Below are 19,384 nucleotides of genomic sequence, written 5' to 3'. Positions count from 1 at the left end.
GGATGTAATCGATTTTCTCCCTGCATATTTCCTCTGGCAAGGGCTATGCATATAATGGCCACTTGTGTTGTTGGAAAAAGGTATTTCCAATGCCTAAGTCATTAGTCTTGCAAAATTCTATCATGCTATCTCTGGAATAATTTCTATCACCACGGCTATATTTTCCAACTAACCAGTGCTTCTTTGTTTCCAACTTTTGCATTCCAATCACAAGTAATTATCAATACATCTTGATTGGATGTTTGGTCAATTTCAGACTACAGAAGCTAGTAAAAATCTTCAATTTCTTCACCTTTGGCATTTATGGTTATTGCATAATTTTGAATAATAGTGGCATTACCTGGTCTCCCTTGTAAATATAAGGATATCATCCTATCACTGAAGGCATTGTACTTCAGGATGGATCTTGAAATGTTCTTTTTGACAGTGAATGTGACACCATTCCTCTTCAATTTATCATATTGGCATATTAGAGCATATGATTGTCCAAACCAGAATGGCCAATATCATTCCATTTCAGCTCAGTGGTGCCTATAATATTGATCTTATGCATTCCATTTCATTTTTGACCACTTCCAATTTGTTTAGAGTTATAGTTTGTATATTCCATGTTCCAATTATTAATAGATATATGCAGCTGTTTCTTTTCATTTTGATTAGTGCCACATCTGAAAATGAAGATCCAGAAAGCTTTACTCCATCTATGTCATAAAGGTTGACTCTACTTTGAGGAGGTAGCTCTTCCCTAGTCGTATTTTGAGTGCCTTCCAACCTGAGAGGCTCCTCTTCTGGCATTATATCAGACAGTGTTCCACTGCTATTTATAAGCAGCTGATTTTTTCAGAATAGACCACCATGTCCTTCTTCCTAATTTGTTTTGGTCTGGAAGCTCCACTGAAACGTCTCCACCATGGGTAACCCTGCTGGTATTTGAAATTCAGTGTCAAAGCTTCCAGTATCACAGCAACATGAAAGCTACCACACTATAAAAAATTGGCAGATAAGTAGTGGCTAAGGATGGTAACAGGGATTAAATATCTCCCTTTGTAACCCATAGTTTGTTCACCTCAGAACATTTTGGTCTGGGTGAGCCTTTGCTAGAGGTATTTTCCTGTGCTTTGTTGGATATTTAGCAGCATCACTGGCCTTTGCCCACTACATGGTGGTAACATTCTCCCCTCTCACCCCCACTCCCTGGTCATGGCAACCAAAAATGCCTTCAGACATTGCCAAGTGTCATCTGGAGGGAAAACTCACACCCAGTTGAAAACCACTGTGTTAATCTATTTAGTTTTGCTTTTAAATTTGCCTACTTCTCAACTCTTAAGACAGTACCAGTACCAAAATTGAAATAAACATTTAGTGATAGGTTGCATCTAATTACAGATGTAACATATATTACAGGTGAGCTTAGTTTCTAAAAACATGTACTACTCACATTTGGGCAATTATGTCATATTTTTAATGCACCAGTGTTCCCAATGTCCTCTGGGAAACATCCCATTCTTAGGATTCCCTTTATAAAGTGAAGCATTATACTATATTTTCTGAATTCAGATTGCTCATACTGGATTTTTCTAAAGGGGACACACACAAACCGTACATCTATTTTGGGTATAGTGTTAGTTATCAATAAAGGAAGAAGAGAACAGGGCTAAATTTAGATTATCTTTGATCTTGGGTTTAAAATTCTCTAGAGGGTATAAAGTTGCCCTGAGGAAATTAGAGCAGTAGTTGATGGCATGAAGAATTTCTTTTGCATGTTTTTTAATGATTTCATTGCAATGACAGATTGGTGGCTCAGGGAAATAGATGGGAATTTGAAATTGATGGAGTCTGATTTAAACACTAATTACACTTTAATTCCTTTTCCTGAATCTTTAGTCTTTCTTCTTTTAATTAAGGTTTAAAACCCACTGTGGCCCTGTGTCAACAGAAGTGTAGACGAACTGGGACTCTGGAGAGCAATTATTGTTCAAGTAACTTTGGTAAGAAATAAAAACCAGACTTTTCTCTTTAATCAGAAACTTGAGACTGCATGCTTCATCTCAAAGTAATGGCCATGAGTTTAATGGTAGAGGATCAGTGACACTGTTTACTTAGCCAAGGAAATATTTTCTTATACATCAGGGTATGTTGACTTGTATTGCTAAAATTATTAGATTTCAAAACTGAGAAAAAAATGGATACAGAATATTTGTTTGTTTTGTTTTTTCATACAAACTTAAATAATTTGACTCCTAGGGTACATGAAACTTTTACTCTGTGTATTCTGGCTGGCAAAGGGCGGAAGAAACCTATGTGCTTTTTTTCCTCACATGTTTTTTCATGTACGGAGTATTCTTTCACACATCTGTAATTCAACTGAAGGAAACTAGGAACATATCCAATTACAATCAGAAGTTAGCCTCTCCAAGAAGAAATTCAAATATTTTCTCCATAGTGTCCTTCCAAAGTACTAAGTTAAAGCTTGGAAATCTGAAATCTATTTGGAAACTCTTATAAATTAGAACCTGAGGAGATATTGCTTAATAATTTAGAATTTCTAAGTGCTTTATCCAATTAAAAAATTGCACCCTCTGTGAAAACCACTTCAGAACAAAAGATTCTTAATGTAATTATATTGGTTATTTTTAAAAGCAGCTTAAAAGGAACATTTAAAAAAAAAAAATCTTATCAGAGGAAGAAAGTTGCTACAGCCTAAACAGGTTAACTAAATCAAAGAGCCCCATGAGAAGAGGGTTTGCTTGCTTTTTCTGTATCTTGAAGTGGTAACTGCAGTCCTACATGAGCTATGTCATAGTGAAGGCCTGAAGACATTGAAGACTCTGGAGCCCCGGGTCTTGAATGGAGTTTGTGTGCATGCTGAAATTCAAATAACTGGCCCACAGATTGCAAATAGGTCCAGGTGCCACTGCTAGCACATCCACTTTACAGTTTTCTCTAGGAAATGCTTCAGGAGATCTCTTGTCCCTTGGGAACCACCTCATTTCACTCTGCTATATTTTTCAGTGAGCACTCATCACCAGGAATCGATGTAAGTCATGATCAGAATTCTGATGTTATGAGCTTTGCATACTACATAAGAAGGGAGTCCAAAGCTTGATATATTCCATTGAGATGGCATTCATGTTTGTGACAAACTGACTAAGGACTATCACTGGTGCCCACTGGTTCTCAGCCTCGGCTAGTGAATTTCCCTGGGGCAGTTTTTGGTCATCACAGTAAGTCAGCTTCGACAGGGCTGATAAAAATTCTTTCCATGAAAAGCTAGCCCTGTGCCACAGGGAACTGTTTTCCCCAAAGCTGAAAGTGCGCCTTTGAGAAACACAGCATCTTTCCTTCTGTGGCTCAGTGGTGAGACTCCTTTCACTACTAAGTATCACAACACTGAAAAAAGAGTTACGTGATGAAAAGCAATAACATTTTTTTTCTTCACAAAATTAACAGTATCTCCATATATAATTTAGGAAAAGCAACACAATTTTTCTATATTTTTTAGAACAAGAAAATGTTTTAAATTACACCTCAATTTTATACATTGACTTTTTAAATGACTTTAGCAGAGTGGATAAGGAAAAGAATGTTAAAGACTCAAAGAAAAATAGAGATTTACTGATGATCAGAGAAAAATGGGTATCTGAGGGATGAACCCGAGTTCGAGGAGAGGGGGAAACTAAATAAGAGGAGGACAGATTTGCCACACACAGACAGGTGGACACAATCATACACCTAGACAAAGGACTTAGATTTCAGTGGCTCAAACTCCTGTCATATCCAATCAATAGCATCTTAGCATGATATTACTGCCTCTAAAGATTAAAGGTCTTATTGAGTATTCATGGCTAGAAGCTCATAAGCTTGTCTCTTATTTGGTAATCGATCCATGTATATACTCAAATATTCTGAAGAGTGCCCATCTCAGCAACAGACTGCAGGGTGGTAGGTATTTAGTTACTGACACCTAACAACTGGGTAACATTACAATTCCATAGCCCTTTCTTTTTTCCTTTGCCTGAATTTTAGTGACAATATACAGGATTGAATCTGAGAGCTCTATTGAAGCCTTTTCTTTAACTTCAAAATTTTTCATATCTGACACTTACAAGAATGTAAAATTGCCTTCAGTTCTGCTTACGTTTTCCTTCACTGTCATTTTATCAAAAAATGTTTTGCTCTACAGTATTGGCTGGCACTGTTATCACAACCATCACTCGAGGTGGAAGCCTGCATGCCACGGTCTCCATCATCAACATCTATAAAGAGGGAAATCTGGCAATTCAGCAGGCAGGCAAGAATATGAGTGCCAAGGTCATTGTGGTCTGCAAGCAATGCCCTCTCCTCAGAAGAGGTGAGTAAGGAGGAAAACTTCAGTCTTTTTCCTAGGGGAGGTCAGGGACAGAGAAGGCACAAGTCATGGAGAAGGTCATAGATCTTTCCATGGCTTGGCTACTCAGTTGTTGTGTGCTGTTGAATTGATTCCAACTCATAGCCGCCCAGTGTGACAGAGTGAAACTTCGCCAGGGCTCTAACAAACCCAAAAGCCATTGCTGTAGAGTCGATTCTGACTCATAGTGAGCCTATAGGATGGCCCCATAAGGTTTCTAAGGCTGCAGTCTTCACGGAAGCAGACTGCTACATCTTTCTTCCACAGACAAGCTGATGGGTTCAAACTGCTGACCTTTTAGTTAGCAACCAAGCTAACCACTGTACCACCATGGCAACCACTGTACCACCATGGCTCCTTACCAGGGCTCTGGCGAAGTAAAAGCAGGGCAAATATATTGGGCACTTCTGGTATGATGAAGGCCTTGGATGTTGGCAGAATTAAGCTCTAATCTTAGTTCTTGATAACATGTAGAATTGATGAATGAACAGGATGAATCAATCCAAGAAGCATGTAAAGCAGGATCAATAGGGAAAAGACACACAGGGACCGCTTCAGGGAAAGAGATTTTAGACAACTGTAGGTAAGGTGCCAATGCTATGTTTAGATGGAAATATCCAGCAAGCAACAGGAAATGCAGAGCTGAAGTTCATTAGAGAGAGGTCTATATGGGCTAGAATTAAAGGTTTGGGAATCATTTGCAGAAATGGGACCATTAAATCTAATGACAGGAATGAGTTTATTAAGAGAAATTATGAAAAAAAGAAAAGTGACTCCTAAGCCAGGGCCACATGACTTTTTTGAAAAAAAATTTTTTTTTCAGCTTAAAAGGGTAATGGATGTTCCATAGTTTTTTAAAGCTTAAATAAGTAGAGAAGGGCATAAAATACAGAGTGAAAATTTTCTTTCCTTTTCCCCAAAGGTACTATGAAAAGTTCCTTCCAGGATGTTTCTATTCATAGAAGACATATGCACATACAGACATGAGCACACACTTACATAAATGGGGTCAGCCTGTACACACTCAGCTGCAACATTTTTTCACACCTAATATAGAGAGACATCATTCCATAACATCACATACAGAGTTTGATCTCTTTCTCTGAAATTGTAGTAATGCATAGTATCACTGTTTGTTCATAGGATTCCTCCATCCAATCTCAGCCCATCCTGTTCCTCTCTCTTGTCACAATCCTCTCCCACAATCAAACCAAACCAAATAAAACTTGCATAGACAGAGATACAGAATCTCCATTTCAAAAAATCCTACTGTGAATTCAGAGGAGTCTTAGAAACCTCACATTGCTCAGAGGGAATACCAAAGGCTATGAAAGAGATAAATACTTCCCTCCAGAGCTCCTAAGGAGTGCCTGGATGGCGCAAACAGTTGAGGGCTCAACTACTAGCCAAAAGGTTGGTGGCTGGAGCTCATCCAGACACACCGCAGAAGATAGGCCTGTTGATTTCATTCCTAAAGGTCACAGCCTTAAAAACCCTATGGAGCAGTTCTCCATACACATGAGGTCACCATGAGTTGGAATCTACTGAACAGCTAGGAATAGCAAATAATGCACATTGTGAGAATATAAAGTCTCATAGTGATGCTAACAGTCCAGCCTGGAAGTGACATCCACCTCTCCGGCCTACCAAGCTTTCACTGTCTCAGGACCAATGTGATGATAGAGGAGAGGATTATGCAAGAGAGAAAGGAAACACATATCTTCCTTATAACATACAGAAAGAGGAGGAGAATTGAGGAGGTAGTAATACACATGGAAGAATATGACAGGTTTTGGAGGCCATATAAATCTTCAAAGTTGAACCCAACACACCTTAGCTCAGACCCTAGTCCAAGTCTAACCTAATCAACATACTGATATATGAAAAAATAGTGTAGCAGATATTAATATACTTTAATACTTATTTTTTGGCTGGAACTATAAGGCAAAGAAGTGTATGACCCTTCCACATCCTCAAGAAGCTTACAAAGTATAAGTACTTGAGATGTTGAGAAAAGTTCAAAACAAACAACAGAAGGGTAGAGATTACTTACCAAATATGTAGAAGCGTGATACGGCTAAAGCCATCTGAAGATGGTACGTCAGGGAGCACCGGGGGGCCCTGGAGGGAGGAGAGCCTTCCACATTATCATAGAGCCTTGTTCATCAAAGGCAGTCTATAAATACATCAGACCTACAGCACTGCACAAGAGCTCTGGTGGCATAGTGGCTTAAGCGACAGCATTTGACTGCTAACCAGAAGGTTGGCAATTCAAACCCACCAACTGCTCCAGGGAAGGAATTGGGGAAATCTACTTCAGAAAATATTTACCACCTCGGAAATCCAGTGGGGGTCACTACGAGTCAGAATCAACTCTGTGGCAGTGAGTTTGGTTTGGGTTTGGTACAGCACTGCAGAGCAGAACAGCAATTCAGATATCACACGATCCAGGGTACTTGTGTCGGCAGAGATGAAATAGGTTACTCAGGTAAATTAAGCGCTTGGTTGATTAGAGCCTTAAGCCAGATTTTAGTCTAGATAGAACAAATGTACAATGATATCATTCATAGACTTGAACTTTATCCAGAGGTAATTTATAGATTATAGTTATAGTTATATCAAGCCAACACACATAGAGAAATTTTAATTTTACATTCTGTGTTCTTCAGGTCTAAATTACATCATTATGGGCCAAGTTGGTGAAGATGGGAGAGGCAAAATCATGCCAAACAGCTTTATCATGATGTTCAAGACCAAGAATCAGAAGCTCCTGAATGCCTTGGAAAACAAACAATGTTAACGGAACTCTGAAAAGTCATTCTGTATTCTGTCAATGTCTTTGAAAGATATATTTTCTATCAGTAGGAAAAATAAAAATTAAAAAACCTTAAGAAATTAAATACTGAGCATTCCAATGGTTGGACTGATTTCCTCTTCATATGATGTAGGTGTGAGACCTCCTGGATGGCTGGTGGAGTTCTGTGCCTGCACTAAGAGGAGCAGAAATCTGATAGGAGCCTTAGTGCAGTGATAGGAAACTAAATGTATCGGGCGTTGACAGCTTGGAAGCAGTTTATTTATACATCTCTGTAAAAGGGTTTTTTTTTTTGGAAATGAGTTTTGTGAAGATATAAAAAAGAGATTTTTATAAGTGCAATATTTATAATGATATTTGTTTTACCTTTAAGCATTTGTTCTGAAGTGTTGCATTCTTCTTTTGCATTTTTTAAATCAATGCTTAATAAAATATTTTTAAAGATAATAAAAAAAAAGCCATTAAACTTGTTTTTACAGAAAGTGGAACACTGTAAAAAGAATAAAAATGAAACATATAGTTACCTTCAACTCAGTTCTGACTTATGGCACAACCTACATGTTCCAGAGCAGAACTGCACTCCATAGAGTTTTCAAGGCAAGATTATTAGGCCTTCTTTTAAGGAAGTTCTGACTAGGTTCAGACTTCCAACTTTTTGGTTACTGACCGAGCATTTAACCATTTGTGCCACCCAGGGACTCTGAAAAGAATAATTACAAAACCCATTGCCATCCAGTCGGTTCTGACCCATAGTGACCCTATAGGAGCTCTGGTGGTATAGTGCCTAAGGCATTTGACTGCTAACCAGAAGGCTAGTGGTTCAAACCCACCAGCTGCTTCTTGGAAGAACGCTGAGGCAATCTACTTCTGTAGAGCTACTGCCTCAGAAACCCAAGGAGGGGTCACTATGAGTAAGATCTGACTTGATGGCAGTAAGTTTTTAGGGTTTCAAAGGCTGTAAATCTTTATGGAAGCAGACTGCCACATTGTTCTCCTTAAGAGCAGCTGGTAGGTTTCAACCTCTGACCTCTTGGTTAACAGTTAAGCACCTGGCCACTGTGCCACCAGGGCTCCTGAAAAGAATACTCCTTATTTACATATAAAGTTATCTTTGTATCAGTTTACACTGTGCTAAAAGAATTGGCATTCTAAAAATTCTAGGCACTAAATGGGCCCAAAAATGTAATTAGACTGTAATTCTCTGCACAATCAGACTATTAAAGCTAGAGTGTTGTCCCTTTTGGATCTAGTCCAACTCCTTCATTTTGTAGTTGACACTGAATGAAGCTCAGGTATATTTAGTTACCTGCCCGGACACACATCTAAAAGGCAGAGCAGGAATCAACCTTAGGAGTCTTAATTCCAAACCTTGATGCCACCAGACAAAGTTCTTCCTACCCCAGTAACATGCCCTCTTACCCTGACTCACAGACTTCAGTACCTGTTTTATTAGCCTAAATCATAATTGGGTGTTTTATAGACCTTGAAATTAGAAGTGAGCCTGATGTTCCTACCCTGTTCATTCCTGGTTAACTGGATCAGAGTTTGTTAAGTAAGCTGCATTCTATCATTGCCTCTGAAAAAAATGTATTTTCACTCTGTCGTGGGAGAACAGCAAAAGCACTCCCATTATTCACACAGAGCTGATTAAAATGCAGCTGTACTTGCAATAAGTTGTAGCAACTAGCCCTCCAGGAGGTTGCTGGCCAGAGGTAGAAAGAATATCAGGGATGAACAAAGACTTGGGTCACAGGGTCTCCCATGATAGATGCAAAGTTTTAGAGATAAGAGAAAATACTTTTTGGGGTGAAAACAATAATTACAGCCTGAGGGATGATGAGACATTCAGAGAATAGTGAAATAGAAGTTCCAAAGGAAAAAATCTGTCTGTTTTGACAGCTGAATGAACATTAAGGAAGTAACAAATGTGGGCTGGCTGACAGGGTTGGGAATCCTTCCTAAACACTCCCACTGAAATGCCCATCGATGCCAGAAAATTCACCAGCTGAGAAAGTGGATGACCTAGGGGACCCAGCTGACAGCTGAATGGTTGGCTTCACTGGCCAGCACCAAGTTTTAGAAAGGCCCTCTCTGCCAGCTGGACATTACAGTGCAACTGCTCCCAGGCAAGATGTAACTATGAGCTCTAGTTGACTCCAGTCTTCTCAAGGCAAGTGATTTGCTTTTAGAATGCATGTTATGAGTCTTTGAAGTGATTACTAAGGATTTCAGTTTTACTTCTCACTTAGTAGAAGCTTCTCGCTGGTGCAATACATGCAGCATATTTGCAGGTATTGGCCTCCTGCTTTACCAGTGGAAAGACTTCCATAGGTTTCTGAGTGGGGACTTGAATGATAGCAAGGGAAAAATGCCACATCACTGGGATATCTGACCCAACATCTAAAACTATTCAGATTTTTTTTTTTAAAAAAATAATTACAGGTGAGTCTAATCCACTTGATGGTAAACCCATGTGTTACAGAGTAAAACTGTGCTCCAAGTGCCTCTGAGTGTACTTCAACAGCAAATCTTTTAGTTAGTAGCCCAGTGCTTGACCATTTGTGTCACTCAGAAACTCTGTAGTTAGGTGATTAGTCCTTAACAATGCATAATGCTAGTTTCTTCAATTAATCACAACATAGCAACAGTCAAGCTAAATAGTGAAGCTGCTCTTTCTGGCCCAATAACCATTCTTTAATTTTTTCTTATTTATCAAATCATCTATTTTGACTGAAATTCACTTTCCTCAGTTATAAATTAAGGGAGTTAGACTACATGACTTCTGCAGTGCTCTTAATATTTTCTGTTTTAAGTTTTGTTGTTGCTGTTACATTTCCTTTAGAGAATAGTTGATAGAATTCTTGTTTTTTGTTGTTAACTATTTATACTTGGGAAATCAAATACAAATGAAAAATGATTAGATAAGCATATGAATAAATCACAACATATTTCAAAATTATTAACCAGACTTTGATGTGTTTCAGAGGGTTCAGCTGGCTTAATTTTTATACTTTGAATTTAATCAATTCCTGCCACAAAAATATAAGAATCTCACAAAGTCCCCAAGTCTTAAATTCTGTTGTATTACTGCAGTGTAGCAAATTACGTGGTATGACTTTTCTAGCCATAAGTCTTTATAAATTCCATGGTGGAATTTGCTGTGAGCAACTGAGAAGCTCTTGATTACTAAAGTTATCCACCTGGGGTATTTCTGTTGCAAGTGGCACAAAACAATGTTCTGGGATGTTCGCTCTCAGGTGCTTAGAATTCTAATGTTATGATTTGTTACTTTGGCCAGGCTTAAAAGGAGCCCTCCTACAGGCAAACGGAGTCTCTCTGACTGCTGGCTGAGAAGGACATGCTGCTGAGAGAAACGCACTCCTGAAAGACACACCCTGCTGAGAAAGAGACACCAAGAGACACGCACTGCTGGGAGAGAGACTGAGCATTGTTCCTCAACTTGAACTGTAGCCTGGTACTTCCCTAATCTGTGAGTTCTGTGTGGCTACTGCAGCGAATTATCAAACCCAGTAGAGAGGTGGTGGGTGTTGTGGGAGGAACGGTTGGTATCAGGGTTGGTGAAAGGGCTGGAGGGTGGTGGCATGCCTGGCCTTGCAGGAATAGGCCTTGGGCTACTGATGGTGATTCTGTCTTCCTCTTGTAGGGTTAGAGGAGGTCAGAAGTTGTGGCCTCCCAGTTTATCTTATAAGAAATTATTTTTCTTCTTCATGTAGGAAAGAGCTGTCAGGCTTTCATTATATTTTCTAGACTATTGTTGTTAGGTGCTGCCTATTGGTTCTGAATCATAGCAACCCTATGTTCAACAGAATGAAATGCTGTGCAATGCTTCACCAATCTCACAATTCTTGCTGTGCTTGAACACATTGTTGCAGCCACTGTGTGTCAATCCATCCCATTCAGAGTGTTCCCCCTTTTCTGGTGTTTTACCAACCATGACATTCTTCTACAGGGACTGATCCTCCTGACAGCATGACCATAGTAAAATAGATGAAGTCTCACCATCCTTGCTTCTAGGAGCATTCTAGCTGTACTTCGTCCAAGACAGATTTGTTTGTTTTTCTGGAAGTCCACAGTAGTTTCAGTATTCTTCACCAACATCACAATCCAAAGGCATCAATTTTTCTTCCATCTTCCTTACTTATTGTCCAGCTTTCACATGCACATGAAGTGATTAAAAATACTATGGCTTGAGTCAGGCACACGTTAGTCTTCAAAGTGACATCTTTGCTCTTTTATACTTCAAAGAGGTCTTTTGCAGAAGATTTGGCTATTGCAATACATTATTTGATTTCTTGACTGTTGTTTTCATGGGCAATAGTTATGGATTCAAGAAAAATAAAATCCTTGACAACTTCAGTCTTTTCTCTATCATGATGTTGCTTATTGGTACAGTTGTGATGATGTTTGTTTTCTTTATGTTGAAGTGCCATCCATACTGAAGTCTTTTATCTTCATCAGTAAGTGCTTCAAGTCCTCTTTACTTTCAGCAAGCAAGGTTGTGCTGCATGCATAGCACAGGCTGTTAATGAGACTTCCGCAATCCTGATATTGCATTCTTCTTCATATAGTCCAGCTTCTTGGATTGTTTGCTCACCATACAGATTGAATAAGTATGGTAAAAGTATACAACCCTGATGTATACTTTTCTTGATTTTAAACCATACTACCTCCTCAAAGTAAAGTCAACCTTAATGATACGGATGGAGTAAAACTTTTGGGCCCTCCATTTGCTGATGTGGCATGACTCGAAAGGAGAAGCTAAGTAAGCTAATGACAAAAATCTTCTTTAAAGTAAAACACTTAGTAATCAAGAAATTCCAATGTGAATTAAATAACATTAGTCAGAAATGCCTTTTGCTTGAAATGATGGACACATATAAATGCAAACAACTTTGCAATAAAAGTAAATTAACTAGAAACAAGCATTGAAAAAAGGGTTGGCATACATGTTGAGAGAGAGAAAGATAAATATATTGATTAATATAGGACCTTGATAAGTTAGCCATACATGTTAAAATATCTAGGATAACCATAAAATAGTATTAATAGAGTATGAAAATTTTAAAGTAGTAAAGGAAAGAAAAAAAAGAGAAGACAAAATTAGAGAGAGTCAAATAAGGAAAAATAGCACAAAATATGATAGTAGTAGAAAGAAATACAAATGTATTGACAATTCCAATACATGTAACTAGAGTAAATATTTGGGTTAAAAGTCAAATATTGTCACACTAGATTAGAAAAAACATTCAACTATATGCTATTTTAAAAGACATCTAGAACAAAGACAATAAAAAGTAGAGTAAAAGCACAGAAAAAAATATATATATACAAATCAGGTAAACTTTAACCAAATTAAAATTGATGTGGTTTTATTAATATTAGGAAAGAAATAGACTTTAAGGCATTACGCAAAAGAGAAGATACAATTCTAAATTTGCATCCAGCTAATAATGTCACCTCAAAATATATAACTAAAGCTGATATAGTATAAATGGAAATTGACAAGCCTACCATAATAGTATCTGTCTTCAGAGAAATACAACCAGAATGCACCTTATAAATGATGATGGGAAGCTTTGGTTTCCTACTTTGGATACATCATTAGGAAAGACCAATCACTAGAAAAAGAACATCATGATTGGTAAAGTAGAAACCAAAACCAAACCAAACTCACTGTTATCAAGTCAGATCCAACTCATAGCGACCCCTCCTTGGGTTTCCAAGGCAATATCACTACAGAAGTAGATAGCCCAACCTTCCTTCCAAGGAGTGGCGGGTGGGTTTGAACTGCCAGCCTTCTGGTTAGCAGTCAAATGCCTTAGGCACTACATAAAGTAGAGGGTCAGTGAAAACAAGGAAACCCTCAGTGAGAGGGATTGACATAATAGCCACAACAAAGGACTCAAACATACCAAAGATCAAGAACATGGCACAGGACTGGACAATGTTATATATAAGGTCACCATGCCAACTCAATGGCAACTAACAACAATATCATCATAGTGGAAGATTTTAACACATCTCTCTCAGTAAAAGTAAAACAGTAAAGATATTGAGGATTTGAACCATACAATTGATAAGATTTACCCAATGGATATATACAGAACAGAACCATAGAGACATTATTTTCTAGCTCATATGGAACAATTTCAAAACTTACCCATTTATTGCATGTTGTTGTTGTTAGATACTGTCAAGCCAGCTCTGACTCACAGTGACCATATGTACGACAGAACGAAACACTGCCCGGTCCTGAGCCAGCCTCACAATGCTAGCTATACCTGAGCCCATCGCTGCAGCCACTGTGTCAATCCATCTTGCTGAGGGCCTTGTCCTTTCTCACTGACCCTCCACCTTACCAAGCATGATATCCTTCTCCAGTGAATGGTCCTTTCTGACAACATGACCAAAGTAGATAAGATGAAGTCTGGCCATTCTCATTTCCAAGGAGCATTCCAGTTTCACCTCTTCCAGGACAGATTTGTTCATTCTTTTAGCAGTCCATGGTACTTTCACCATTCCTCACCAACACCACAACTCAAAAGCATCAACTCTTTCGGTCTTCCTTATTCATTGTCTGGCTCTCACATCCATATGAAGTGATTGAAAATACCATAGCTTGGGTTAGGCGCACCTTAGTCTTCATGGAGACATCTTTGCTCTTCAGCACTTTAAACAGATCCTTTGCAGCATATTTGCCCAGTGCTATACATCATCTGATGTCTTGACCACTGCTTCCATTGGTGTTGATTGTGGAACCAAGTCATATGAAATCTTTAACAATTTCAATCTTTTCTCCATTTATTGTGATGCTGCTTATTGGTCCAATTGTGAGGATTTTCATTTCCTCTATGCTGAGATGTAATCCATACTGCAGACTGAAGTCTTTAATCTTCATCAATAAGTGCTTCAAGTCATCTTCACTTTCAGCAAGCAAAGTTGTGTCATCTGCATATCACAGGTTGTTAATGAGTGTTCCTCCAATCCTGATGCCATGTTCTTTATATAGTCCAGCTTCTCAGATTCAGCATTCAGATTGAGTAAGTATGGTGAAAGGATGCAACCCTGATGCACTCCCTTCCTGATTTTAAACCATGCAGAATCCCCTTGTTCTGTTCTAATGACAGTCTCCTGGTCTATGTACAGGTTCCTAATAAGCACAATCAAGTGTTCTGGAATTATCATTCTTCTCAAAGTTATCCATAATTTGTTATGATCCACATAATCAAATGATTTTGCATAGTCAATAAACGCAAGTAACCATCTTTCTGGTATTCTTTGCTTTCAGCCAAGATTCATCTGACATCAGCAATGATATCCCTCATTCCACATCATCTTTTAAATCCAGCTTGCAGTTCTGGAAGTTCCCTGTCAGTAATATTGCTACAACTGTTTTTGAATTATCTTCAGCAAGATTTTACTTGCATGTGATATTAATGATATTGTTCAATAATTTCCACATTCTGTGGGCTCACCTTTCTTTGGAATGGGTACAAACATGGATCTCTTCCAGTCAGTTGTCCAGGTAGCTGTCTTCCAAGTCTCTTGGCATAGCTGAATGAGTGCCTCCAGCAGGGCATCCATTTGTTGAAACATCTCAATGGGTATTCTGTCAATTCTTGGAGCCTTGTTCTTTGTCAATTCTTTCAGTGCAGCTTCAACTTCTTCCTTCAATACCATTGGTTCTTGATCATATTCCACCTCCTGAAATGGATGAAGATTGACCAGTTCTTTTTGGTACAGTGACCCTGTTTATTCATTCCTTCCATCTTCTTTTGATGCTTCCTGCATCATTCAATATTTTGTCCATAGAATCTTTCAATATTGCAACTCTATGCCTGAGTTTTTTCTCCAGTTCTTTCAGCTTGAGAAATGCTGAGTGTGTTCTTCCCTTTTGGTTTTCTAACTCCAGATCTTTGCACATTTCTTTATAGTAATTGGCTTTGTCTGCTCAAGCTGCTCTTTGAAATCTTCTGTTCAGCACTTTTATCTTGTCATTTCTTCCATTTGCATTAGCTACTCTCCTTTCAAGGGCAAGTTTCAGAGTCTCTTCTGACACCCTTTTTGGTCCTTTCTTCCTTTCCTGTCTTTTTTTTTTTTCTTCTCACTTTTTGGCTATAAAACTCACAAGTCAAGGGTAGCCACAGTCAAGGGCAGCAGTTAGTATTGGCTATGGGAAACAACTCTGAGTCAGGTAGGAGAGACAGGTAGGAGAAGGGTCGTGTGCTGAGGGTGGGGGTTGGGATTTTTACGGTAGACCAAGAATGTTAGAGTTAATGAGGAGTCTCTGAAGTGTTTTAGGCAGGACAGTGAGTGATCTGTCAGATTTGCATTTTTTTTCAATGTGCTTTGGGTGCAATTTTACAGAGCAGAATTTGTTTTACATTCAACAGTTAGCATACATTTGATTTCATGCCTTGATTACCATCCCCAACCCTAGCCCACTCTCCTCTCCTCCCTTCCCTGTGACACCCCCTCCTTGTGCCCTTCTTAACTATGCACTCCTGTCTGTCCAGCATTTCCACCATGTGAAAGCTGCTCCTCTGGGCCGATTCTCCAAGGGGTATATCTCTGTAGAGTAGGTGGGTGTGTTGCCCTGAGTTAAGTGTTCTCCATGTAACTCTTTCTGCTGTTGTGGTGAGGGCTAGTCTTTAGGGGTGAGTCCTATCCCAGGACCTAAGGGTATCCTGGGGCCATAGTGCTTTCCTGTTTGTTTGTTTTTTTTTTTAATGATCTTTTGCTTTCTTCATGAATGATGTTCTTGTTGTCATCCCATAGTTCCTCTGGTTTTCAGTCATTGGTGTTAAATGCACAAAATCTATTCTTTAGATGGTCTCTAAATTCAGGAGGGATATAATCAAGGTCATATTTTGGCTCTTGTGCACTCCTTTTGTCTTCAGCTTCAACTTGAATTTGCATATGAGCAACTGATGGTCAGTTCCACAGTCAACTCCTGGCCTTGTTTTGGCTAAAGATATTGAGCTTCTCCATTACCTCTTTCCACAGATGTAGTCAATCTGACTCCTTTGTACTCCATCTGGTGTAGTCCATGTATAGAGCCATCATTTGTGTTGTTCAAAAAAGGTATTTGCAATGAATAAGTCACTGATCTTGCACAATTCTATCATGTGATCTACAGTATTATTTCTATCACCAAGGCCATATTTTCCAACTAGTGGTGATTCTTCTTTGTTTCCATTTTTTTGCATTCCAATCACCAGTGGTAATCAACACATCTTGATTGCATGTTTGGTCAATTTTAGACTGCAGAAGTTGGTAAAATCTTCAATTTCCTCATCTTTGGCTTTGGTGGTTGGTGCATAAATTTGAATAATAGTAGTATTAACTGGTCTTCCTTTTAGGCATATGGATATTATCCTATCACTGACAGCACTATACTTCAGGATAGATCTTGAAACATTCTTTGTGACAATGAGTGTCACTCCATTCCTCTTTAATTTGTCATTCCCAGTATAGTAGATGATATGGTTATCAGATTCAAAATGGCCCAAACCAGTCCATTTCATCTCACTAATTAATGCCTATGATATTGATCTTTATGGGTTCCATTTCATTTTTGACAGCTTCCAATTTTTCTGGATTCATTCTTTGTACATTCCATGTTCCAATTATTAATGGATGTTTGCAGCTGTTTCTTCCCACTTTGAGTCATGCCACATTACCAAATGGAGGTCCTGTAAACTTTACTCCATCCACATCATTGAGATTGGTTCTACTCTGAGGAAGCAGCTCTTCCCCAGTCATATTTTGAGTGCCTTCCAACCTGAGGAGCTCATCTTCCAGCACTGTATTGGATGATGTTTCAGGGCTATTCATAAGTTTTCCAGTAATATATCAGACAGTATTTCACAACTACTCATAACGTTTTCACTGGCCAATTCTTTGAAAAGTGGATGGCCCCTTCCTTCTTAAGAATCTTGCTTAGTCTGGAAGATCCCCTGAAACCTGTCCACAATGGGTAACTTTGGTATTTGAAATACCAGTGGCATAGCCTCCAGTCTCACAGCAACACACAAGCCACCACAGTAAGACAAACTGAGAGACAAGTGGTGGCATTTATTGCATACCAAAGCAAATCCCAAAACATTTAAAAAGTGTATTATCATATAGACACCTTTCTCCACTAATCATTCAGGATCTGAAATTAAGAATAAAAAGAAAACAATAATAACAATAGAAAAAATCTTTATGTTGAAATTTAAGCAATATGCTTTTAAATAACTCATGATCAAATAGAAACCATAATAGAAAAACAGAAACTGTTAAGAACTGAACTATAATAGAAATGCTACATATAAACATGTGTGGAATGCTCCTTAAATGGTATTTTAAAATGTATAACCTTAAATGTTTGCATTGTAAAAGAAAGAGTGAAAGTCAATTAGTGAAACTTCCAAAGTAGAACGTTAGTAAAGACATAACAGAATAAAACTTTAGAACATGGAACAAGCAAAGAGCAGAAATTAAGTAAAATCAGAATCATAGAGAAAAGCAACAAAGTCAAAAGTTGGTTTTTAAATATGATTAATATAAGATGGTGGAACAGGCAGAAAGACTGCACAGACACTCTTCAACAAGGAAGAGGGGAACCAATTAACACAGATACAGAAGATAATCCTGGACCCCTGAACCTTGAAGGGAAGGATATAGAAGTGGACTAAACTCCAACTTGCAGAAGAATCTGCATTAAAAAATACCAAAAAAGGAGACAGATGGAGCTGTGGAGTGGCAGCAATCCTGATGGCACAGACAGCTTGGATATTGCCAAGTGGTGGTAGGACCTAAAAAGTAACCTAAAAATCAGCCCTGCTAGCCAGGGACTGCACGGAGGACTTCTCTGGTGGCTAGGGAATAAAAGGTGAAGCAACAGTGAAGAGGAAGTCAGACTGAGCTTGCCTGTCCTGAGGTTGCTGCCATTTTGAATGTTGACAAGCAGCTTGACCATTTTGGATATTTAAAGTGACAGCATTCGCCCAGATTCCAGAGACTTAAAAACAGGCTCCGCTTGCTGGGAACCGCAAAGACATCCCGGGCTCTCAGACTACTGAAAAGGTGTGACATTCCTCTTGTTACTCTTATATCTCACACCCTCTTGGTGAATGGAAGAGGGGAGGCCATCTCTCACTCCCACCCACATTCTAGGCTGATAGGAATTCCATCCCAGTCTGTGTGAGGGAGCCTGGGTGCCCTGCCCCGCCCTGTCCACATTTTTCTTTTTTCATTTTTTTATTTTGTTTTTGTCTGTTTTAAAACCACTACTGTTATTATTGCTTTTGTCCTTCTTATTATCATTCTTTATCCTTCCCTTCCCAAGTTCTACTTTCCAGCTTTTTTTCTTTGCCCTGTTCCTGGTTCCAATTTTTTTTCTTTTTTCTTTTTTTCCTTTCTTGTGGGTAACCCTGTTCCTTGTTTTTCTTTTTGTGTTTTTCTGATTTTTTTCTTCATTATTCTCCTTCTCTACTTTTTTTCTCTTATTGCCCTCTCCCCAGATATTGAGGTGTTTTTTGTTTTGGTTTGTTTCTGTTTTTTTCCCTTTTCTCTTTTTTGGTTACTGTTCCTGTTTGATTACCCAGTGTGCTTTTTGACCATTTGCTTTTACTTTTCTGATGGTTATTCAATTGTTATTTTTGTCTAACTGAGTGGGAGACAGCAACAGTCCCATATGACACAACTACACCCACACCATCTGCAGCTTCACTTATTGAGTGAGAGTCACCACCACCTTTTCCACCAAAGAGCCTATGATAAACAACCACCAAGAAAAGCCTGACTCACCTTAGCTACTCTTCACAAATAGTTAACAGAGATCTAAATACAACAATGTCACAATGTCTCAGAGACAACAGACCATCATAGTCAACACAAAGAAGCAAGATAAAGTGGTAGAAACAAAGGAGCAGGATACAAACCCAGTAAACATCCCTGAGGAAGAAGTAGCATTGGAACTCTCTGATAAGGAATTCAAAAGAATTATATTTAGGTGTCTTCAAAGGATTGAGAGACAGATCAAGGAAAACACAGGTAAATCCCTAGAAGAATTTTGGAAGAAAATACAAGAACAAAATGACAAAATAAATGAAAAATTAGAAATGATCCTAAATCTACAGATAGAAATCCAGAAGATTAATACTAAATTGTCA

At 38.6% G+C, this 19,384-nt stretch overlaps 1 protein-coding gene across 1 annotated transcript in view; it reads left to right on the top strand.

The window, feature by feature from the left end:
- The window catches only part of PCOLCE2 (procollagen C-endopeptidase enhancer 2), an 82,163-nt gene extending 74,976 nt beyond the window's left edge, over nucleotides 1-7,187 (top strand). The window contains exons 7-9 of the mRNA XM_007952885.2: nucleotides 1,905-1,988; nucleotides 4,184-4,351; nucleotides 7,057-7,187. Coding sequence (XP_007951076.1) covers nucleotides 1,905-1,988; nucleotides 4,184-4,351; nucleotides 7,057-7,187 — 383 coding nt within the window. The remainder of the gene's footprint in view (nucleotides 1-1,904; nucleotides 1,989-4,183; nucleotides 4,352-7,056) is intronic.
- The last annotated feature ends 12,197 nt before the right edge of the window (nucleotides 7,188-19,384 follow it).

Source organism: Orycteropus afer, unplaced genomic scaffold (genome assembly GCF_000298275.1).
Source record: "Orycteropus afer afer isolate SDZICR_OR568_19922 unplaced genomic scaffold, OryAfe1.0 scaffold00363, whole genome shotgun sequence".
Lineage (NCBI taxonomy): Eukaryota > Metazoa > Chordata > Mammalia > Tubulidentata > Orycteropodidae > Orycteropus > Orycteropus afer.
The sequence above is the reverse complement of the archived record's forward strand: the minus strand, read 5'-3'. Positions and strand labels throughout refer to the sequence as shown.